This window comes from Colias eurytheme, chromosome 19 (assembly GCF_061535395.1).
Source record: "Colias eurytheme isolate Ceu_HAF_F1 chromosome 19, ilColEury1 Martin Lab GWU primary, whole genome shotgun sequence".
Taxonomy (NCBI): Eukaryota; Metazoa; Arthropoda; class Insecta; order Lepidoptera; family Pieridae; genus Colias; species Colias eurytheme.
Genome location: NC_142998.1, coordinates 6,796,285 through 6,804,853, shown reverse-complemented (window position 1 = coordinate 6,804,853; position 8,569 = coordinate 6,796,285). Strand labels below are relative to the sequence as shown.

Here is an 8,569-nt window from a genome sequence, read left to right as displayed (position 1 = left end):
TGGTATTTTATTCTTTAATATTCCTCGTTACTAACTTTCCCTGTATTATTTGAATGCACTGTACAATACGCATATAACTTATTTTAATTTATATATCCATACTAATACATATTATAAATGCGAAAGTAACTCTGTCTGTTAATCACGCCTTAACTACTGAACCAATTTGCATGAAATTTGGTATAGAGATATGTTGATACCCGAGAAAGGACATAGGATAGGTTTTATCCCGGAAATTCTACAGGAACGGGTTTTTCTTTGAAAACGCGGGCGAAGCCGCGGGCGGAAAGCTAGTAATATATAAAAATGAAACCCGTTTCGCGTTGTCACGGGATCACGTGTGAACGGCTGAACCGATTTCGATAATTCTTTTTTTATTATATTCCTTGAAGTAAGGATGGTTCTTATGTAGAGAAAACGTAAATATGTACCACGGGCGAACCGCTAGTGAGTTATATAACTGTAAACTGAATGATAATGTATTTTTAAAAGAACACACTGTGTGTTGTACATTAGGCCCTGCGCAGACGGCACACTTTTTGTGCGATCGAGTCTGCGGCGCACAAAAAGTCTGCATGGCGCGCAAAAAGTCGGTCGCGGATTTTTCACAGACTCAACGACTCACACGACGCACATCTTCGATCATTTTGTCGGCAGAGCTGTAGGGACGTAGACGCTATGGAAATCGTGCAGAGATCGCGAAGTATTATTTTGTACATGAAGTACAGTAAAAGAAAAAGAAATAGATAATTACGTCCACCCCTAGCAAATGCAGATTGCTGACTAAAGTGTGCGCCGTCTGCGTTAGCACGCGTTGAAGCAAACGTTCAATTCTTTTCACACACTTTTTGTGCGGAGCGGCGCGGTGCGATCTGCCCGAATTACACGGATTTTTTGTGCGCCGGACTTTTTGCGCGTCGTGTGCGTTACTGCATATAATTTCATAGGTTCTATTTTCACAGACTAAAAAGTGCGTCACAGATAGTCTGTCGTCTGCGCAGGGCCTTACGATATTACCTACCTGATGGGAAAAGGAAGGATGAGTCGTATACCTAATCTAAAACCTAAAATCTATATATAAAAATTGTTTTTATTGAAAGCCAAAGGTAATTTATCAAATCAATTAGGAAAAAATACACGTTACCTACACATATTACGTACAAAGGGTGATGATACTACATTTATATGGTAGACATTCATTTGAATAGTATTTGATGTAGGTACCTAATCCATACTAATATTATAAATGCGAAAGTAACTCTGTCTGTCTGTCTGTTACTCAATCACGCCTAAACTATGGATGTATGGATGTTTGTTACTCTTTCACGTAAAAACTACTGAACCGATTACAATGAAATTTAGCACACATATAGAGGGTAACTTGGATTAAAACATAGGATAGGTTTTATCCCGGAAATCCCACGGGAACGGGAACTATGCGGGTTTTCCTTTGAAAACGCGGGCGGAAATCTAGTTATATAAAAACGCATGGCACTTTACTGTGAATTATCAATATGATTATTGTATATAATTTGAGCGCCTTAAGATAAAGCTACAATTTAAAAGGTAAACAAATGTGAAATAGGTAATATTATTTAAAATAAATTATCTTTACTTTTTATCAAATTTCAGTCCCAGCAAATAATGAGAATCAAATTTTGTATAACTGCTAATTGTTTCCTACTCACTAAACAAAGTGTTTCATAAGATAAATGGTGAGGATTTTTTTAAAAGATGTTATGTCGAACGTTATGATTAATGGCGGATGGCCAATTTGAATAAAAGTGTCTTATTCAGTGATTATTTTGCTTATTTCTGCATAATAGTTCACATACGACTACATATCCAGAAAATATTTGGTTTAATGTACAATAATTATACATTTCTCAGAGAAAGGTCTTAAATTACATACTGCAGTATACTCTTATTCAGCTTTTTAGGGTTCTTTTTATAGAAAATAAATCCATAAATATTTGAGGTTGATGAGACCTATACTAATGTAGTCTGTATCAAATTGTCTTATCTCTTTCTTTTTTTTCCATGAATTATTTACGCTTTTGTTGTTATTTTTTGGGTAGGTAGACATAATATTGTTGATACGACAGCATTATATCAGTTTTGTCACAAAATGGTGAAATATCTGGATATAAACATACGATATCTTCAACTATTCAGTTATTTGCTGCTTAAGATTTGTAACTGATATTGTTTTAAGCTGAACATAAGACAATTGTACGCTTATAGCGCTATAAGTTAGTTAATACAAAGAGTTTATTTACAATTATGCAGAAGTCAGCTGTGTAAAGAAGAAAAAATCTAAAATATTCAGCATCTGAATAAATTAGTACCATTTCGTACACTATCCAGCTTAAAGAAAATATTTCGTCTACTATTCAGCGTTTTGCTGTTTAACTGCTTTGCTTGAATATGTTATACAGGACAATGCAAAAACTTCAGCTACTGTGCAGATAATAGCTGTTTCAATTACTTTTATTTGAATATCGCTTGTTTAGCAGATTCTACTCTTGATTACTATTCAGCTAGAAAAAATACCACGAACTTTATACAGAATTTAGTAAGCTTACAACATTATTTTAAATTATGAACTCTCTTATTCAAAATAAAGCAATAACGTCAGCTGTACCTAATACAAAAGTAATAAAACTTGACACTGATTATTGTGGTAGGTATATTTTCGCTACTATCTGATCTGGCTTATGTGTTGGCTGGGCAACGGCGACCAATGGGAAAATGTCCTGAAAGCCATTCACTCCCAAGACCAAAATATGTGGTAATGCCACTCTAAACAGTCTTGTACCCGGAGGATACGTGCTTCTACATAATTATATATGAATTACATATACACCTATATACAGTACTCCCAAACTGATAATGCGCATAGAAAAATTTGTCACTACTCACTGTTCGGCAACTGTCATAATCCCCGAGCATCCGAAGACGATATTATGTATATAGAGTGGTTAAATGTATTTTCTTCATGCATAGTTTATTAGAATTATGAGTTTTATTGTGATTTTATTATTAAGAGATAAGTAACGAAATTTGTTTCGATAATTCAATATAAGTTAATACTTAATGAGGATAAGCCACACGATTGCGAATATATATTTGCTGTCAAAATCAATAGATTTACTTGGAAAATTCTATACCTACTTAGAACTATTAAAGTGTCTTACTGAAGCTGGCGTAATGATGGATGTATGGAAGTAAAAATATGGTTAAAATAAAACAAAGTTTATATTAAAAAAAATATTTTCAAACACTGGTTTACTTACATTTAAATTGTAGAAATCTAATCATTAAAATCTCAGTCCAAAGGATTTACAGAATCAGGGATTATCTCTATTTCTGATATTGTAGAATGATCAGAACTTTCATTATGCTCTTATTAATTTTCACTTTCCCCACTGCTATCTGCTACCCGTGTAAACTGTAAATAATCATTTTATCGGAAAATTCAACTTTGGCCAACATAGTTTGATCGTTTAATTAGTCCAGTCTGTGGGGAAATGTAAAAGCCTCTGCTCTACAAAAGGTGGCGTAGAAAATGTTTTGAAACGATATTGTTTAGGTATGAAAGGTTAATAAAAATCCAAGTTTTCGACCTTGACGGACCCAGGCGCTAGCCGCCATCTTGAATTAAAGGTGCTAAAATTAGGTATATTTTAAATAACTTCTCAATTGTTTACTAAATCACAAAAGTGTCTATGAGGGGTTCAAAGAAGACAAAATTACCTACATTTTTTTCATACATGATTATTCTGTAAGTCTTAAAGGTAAAAAGTTACAAGCGACGGAAATAATAATATTTACAGAAATCATATAATTTTAATTTTGTTTAAAAATTGTGCAGCAATCTTTTTTTATTCTTTTTGATGGCCCGGACTGGTTAATGGTGGCTTCTTCATTATCGTCGCTGAAATTTTCTGTTTCATTGTCTGTATTTTTAGTTTCCAACCATGAAATTTCGTCGATTAAATTTACTTTTTATTGATAACTTTACGAATCGTTCATATCGGATATCTTCTAAGGATTCCTTATCCATGTCCCCTCCGTAAAAATTTACTAGAAAGCGTGCTCCAGCGTCTTCGATTTCTTCTGGTCATGATGACGAAATTTCATGGTTGGAATCTAAAAATACAGACAATGAAACAGAAAATTTCAGCGACGATAATGAAGAAGCCACCATTAACCAGCCCGGGCCATCAAAAAGAATAAAAAAAGATTGCTGCACAATTTTTAAACAAAATTAAAATTATATGATTTCTGTAAATATTATTATTTCCGTCGCTTGTAACTTTTTACCTTTAAGACTTACAGAATAATCATGTATGAAAAAAATGTAGGTAATTTTGTCTTCTTTGAACCCCTCATAGACACTTTTGTGATTTAGTAAACAATTGAGAAGTTATTTAAAATATACCTAATTTTAGCACCTTTAATTCAAGATGGCGGCTAGCGCCTGGGTCCGTCAAGGTCGAAAACTTGGATTTTTATTAACCTTTCATACCTAAACAATATCGTTTCAAAACATTTTCTACGCCACCTTTTGTAGAGCATAAATACCTACAGACTGGATTATAATCTTCAACGTTTCACGATTTGGTCATCCACATTTGGTCAGATCGTATAAAATATAGAGATTCCATAAAACATTAAAAAATTCAGAATATTTTAAGAACATGTTTATTGTCATTTAAGTTAGTGCCGCGGTAGCGGCTGGCGAAAATATGGCAAAATATTAAAATACGGCGAATGCTGCGGTTAGTAAACTAGCTAGGTTAGTAACATAGTAGGATATATATATATATTTATGTATAGAATTTTAGACGCATTTTTTTTCTATATAAGATATCCGCGATATTTTCCATAGGAGGTACTCAAACCTCTTACCTAATTAAATTTTCGCCACCGGCCGCCATCTTATCACATAAACACAGCGCTTGCAGCGCCTCTACCAATAATTAATCTACCTAACTGTTTTACGATATGATCAAATAATTTTGATCATTTCATGAAAAAAAAAACGCGCGTTTAGTTGGCCATATCGAGAAACGATTTCTTATCATTGATCTGCTCAAACCACATCATGATGTGGCCAATAGACATTCAACCATTTCATGAAATGCGACCATTTCACGAAATGATCGATCATTTCATGAAATGAGCAAATCTACGATATGGCCTGGACATATACATCTAAATAATTATATATGAATTACATAAAGTTTTTTTACTCTGGTATGCTTTTATATGAGTATATAACTAAGATATAATTGCAAGTAAACCGGCCCCCCCTGTGCCAGAAGGTGGATAGCCCGGCAATAGAGCGTCGTTATCCTTATCGGATACCGACGCCTATTGTCACGTTATGGGCTTAGCCCGCTTAGGCGAGCCGCCAAGTCGCGGCAATGACCACGTAAGCGGTGGGGGTATAAGGCCTGGCTGTTAACCCCTGCCGCCGAAGGTGAACAGTGGCCACCGTTGGGTTTTAGTGGGTATGGCTTCTTGCGAGTCCCACATACCCCCTCACGCAGAAAAACTGCAGAGGGGGATGCGTAAATGCATTTCCCAACGTTAAAAAAAAATGTTGTGTGGTTTTATGAAACCACGGTAAAAGTGAAACTGTTCGAACGGTTCCTAACACTGCTTTGTGTAGCGCATGTCGCGTCACGGTCGGCTGCCGAGTAGGTATACCTACTCGGCAACCGCGATACACGCGACATGCGCTACACAGACCAAAAAGTTTGAGACGATGTAATAAAAGTTTCACTTTAAAAAGATATAATTGGATAAGAGTATTTATGTACTGATAAGGGTATATCAGACTATATGAATCCATAATAAATATAAGGTCTCCATAATAAATCTGGCCATATCAGCACCTACTAAGGAATAATGGAAAATTATATAATATGACCATATCAAGCTATATCAAGTCTGACATAGACATATCAAATTGATAAGGCTTGATCTGGCCTGATATGGCCAATTTTAATATCAGGCCATATCAGGTAAATTGACATTCACGAGCGGTTTAGAGCCTACATTTCTTTCGTTTATTATCAGTCTGTTCAGCTATCACCAGAATGATCACGCCAGCAATATTTCCTTACAGCCTAATTATTTTTCGACAGTATTTTGATGTTTGCATCTTATTTCTTGCATTTTGTTACGAATAGTGTTCGTAATCAGCTGTGAATCAAATTTAACCCAATTTTGTTCAGCCGCATGCTTTTTAACATAGTCCAATAAAACAGTTCTTGCATGTTCATCTAGACCGGGCCTTACACTTGTTCCCTCCAAGTCAAATGCATTGGCTTTTTTTCCAGTTAGAGAACATATACTTAATGCATTCTCTGAAAAAATTTCTAGTAACAACTTTCGTGCAAGGGTTTTGCTGTCTTTCGACGTTATTTTAATATTGCTTAGTTGAATGGCGTCTATGTACACCCGTGAAAGTGGTAGGAGTTCAACGAGGCCAATTTTCTTTTCCCGATGCTTTAGGGTCCATTTTGAGTCGTTCGGATCGTATTCTGGTGGTAAAGTAAACTTGCGCGCTTGGCCACGGATCTTATTCAGTGGATTATTATTTTTAACTTCAGTACCGTCACTGTTCTGTTTCTCTTCTTCCTTTTTTTGAGTATCATTTTGTACTTTTGATCCGGTTGATTTATCTGAATCGTTTTCATTTATATTTACGTCCATCATACTATTTTCTAACTCTTTGACTGCAGAATCTAGACTACTAATATCAGTATTACTGACTTCATTCGTTAGCTCAATCAATTCTTTTATGATTTTACAATTATTCATAAACGCAAGCAGCATTTTCTCTAATACTAATTGGTTTTTTTCAAAATCACTATGAAGTTGTTCCAATGTTTCTTTGAAGTTATCACCAAAGACTGACCGTAGAGCCATGATAATTTGCCATTTTATCATTAACTCTGGAGGGTTCTTTGCTAATGGCTTATTTTCTTGATTGCTGTTAGTCTTATCGCTCTCTTCAACACAATGGCTAGTTTTCGGAACATTCTCTTCTGTAGTTTGATCTGGCAAACTAACGGCATTATTGCCTGATAAAGATATTCTGAGTGACTGTCTTGTCAAATATCTTCTAGCTTTGGGGGAAGAAACAGCAGTTCCAACTTTAGTTTTCTTTTGGCCCATTCTTACCTCAGTATTAGTCACGTCTAGTTGCTCTGGTATTTCTTTACTCACTGGTTCCGCATCACTGTTTAGAGTTGAAGTTGTTCGGACTTTGCTTGTTTCTGAGCTCGATTGTGATTCAAATGCTTTATTGTGCGATGCACATGTTGATGGTACATCTGGAATGAAATTTTTAAACATTAGCGACCTAATCAAAAGAAATACTTTTAAATGTCAACAGAACAATAGATACCTTCGACTACCTTCATGCAGCTCTGCTCTTGATCAAATATTTTATTCAGTATCTTAATATAGTTGCTTGCGTCTTTATAGGAGTCTAGAAAAAATTAGTTTTAGTACTTAAAACATGTTGAATACTCTTTTAGACTTGTATTATTGACAGCTGGAAGTATCTCCAGTTCAGAATTAAATTAGATACTTAAAGTCAATCGCAGCGAAATAGTTTTTAGCAATCATAGTGGAGCTTGAACCGTTGAAACCTTGAACCGTATCAGATACTATCTGCTCGCTACCCAAAAAAGAGGCCCTACAGTGAACACATAAAACGATAATGGTTACAACTTACTTGTACTGTATTTTATATAAGCCAAAAAAACTTTCCCGTTTTCTGAGAATTCTTGTTTCTCAACAAGTTTCTTTATTTCTGATAATTCTTCAACGGGAAATTTAACAAGAGCTCTGCAATTTTCATCTGATGTTTCACGTAACGTTATCCAAGAATTCGGAATGCAAACATATTTTTCAGGATCTATGTATGAAGGTTCCAATAACTCAATTACATGAAACTGAAACTCTTGTTGTTTACTCATCTGAAAATAGATCATTAAATTAATCGATACAAATGCAAAGCACAGAGCAAGTAATATAGTAATGCAAAGCATCTAGTGCGGCGCCTTTACATCCGCAGACTCGGTTATCAGTCGAAAACATTTGGTATTCAATGACGCTACGATACTACGTTTAGAACTGTTTACATTAATTTTTAAATTTAGAACAAAATATTTTTCGATTACCTATTTATAATCACAACGATTATTTGGCTATTCTTTTACGTTATGTCTTTTTGTAAAAAGTGAATTTTTTTTTAAATAGTAGGTACGTTGAATGTGGACTCGGCGCAATTCTCAGTACAACTAGTTTTGTTCGAATTAAATTATACACAGCACTTATTATCAAAATACCTTACGCTTAGATGCAAACTTTGTGTCTGCTGTCGAAGAAATTGAGCCGATTCCAATAATATGGCTTGATAAAGTTTAGTAAGTATTGTTTTTACCGTGACCTTTTCTCAATAAAATTGAAAGGGAAAAAATAATTGCAACGTTTACGTCGCGAGACGTCTGTTATTACGCACGACAAGGACGCTCACTGGTCA

General features: G+C 34.8%; 1 protein-coding gene across 4 annotated transcripts; it reads right to left on the bottom strand.

Moving 5' to 3' along the window:
• Positions 1-5,411: 5,411 nt before the first annotated feature.
• LOC149900227 (uncharacterized) lies at positions 5,412-8,569 on the bottom strand. 4 transcript variants are annotated; one of them, XM_090113118.1, is made up of 4 exons: positions 8,376-8,569; positions 7,760-8,003; positions 7,427-7,510; positions 5,412-7,352 (listed from the first exon to the last, which is right to left on the bottom strand). In XM_090113118.1, the coding sequence occupies exons 2-4, from the start codon at positions 8,001-8,003 to the stop codon at positions 6,145-6,147; spliced, it is 1,536 nt and encodes a 511-aa protein (XP_089969244.1). In that variant the 5' UTR covers positions 8,376-8,569; the 3' UTR covers positions 5,412-6,144. The 4 variants fall into 4 exon arrangements, with proteins under 4 accessions (XP_089969244.1, XP_089969246.1, XP_089969247.1 ...); XM_090113120.1 differs by having other exon boundaries at positions 8,381-8,569; XM_090113121.1 differs by lacking the exon at positions 7,427-7,510.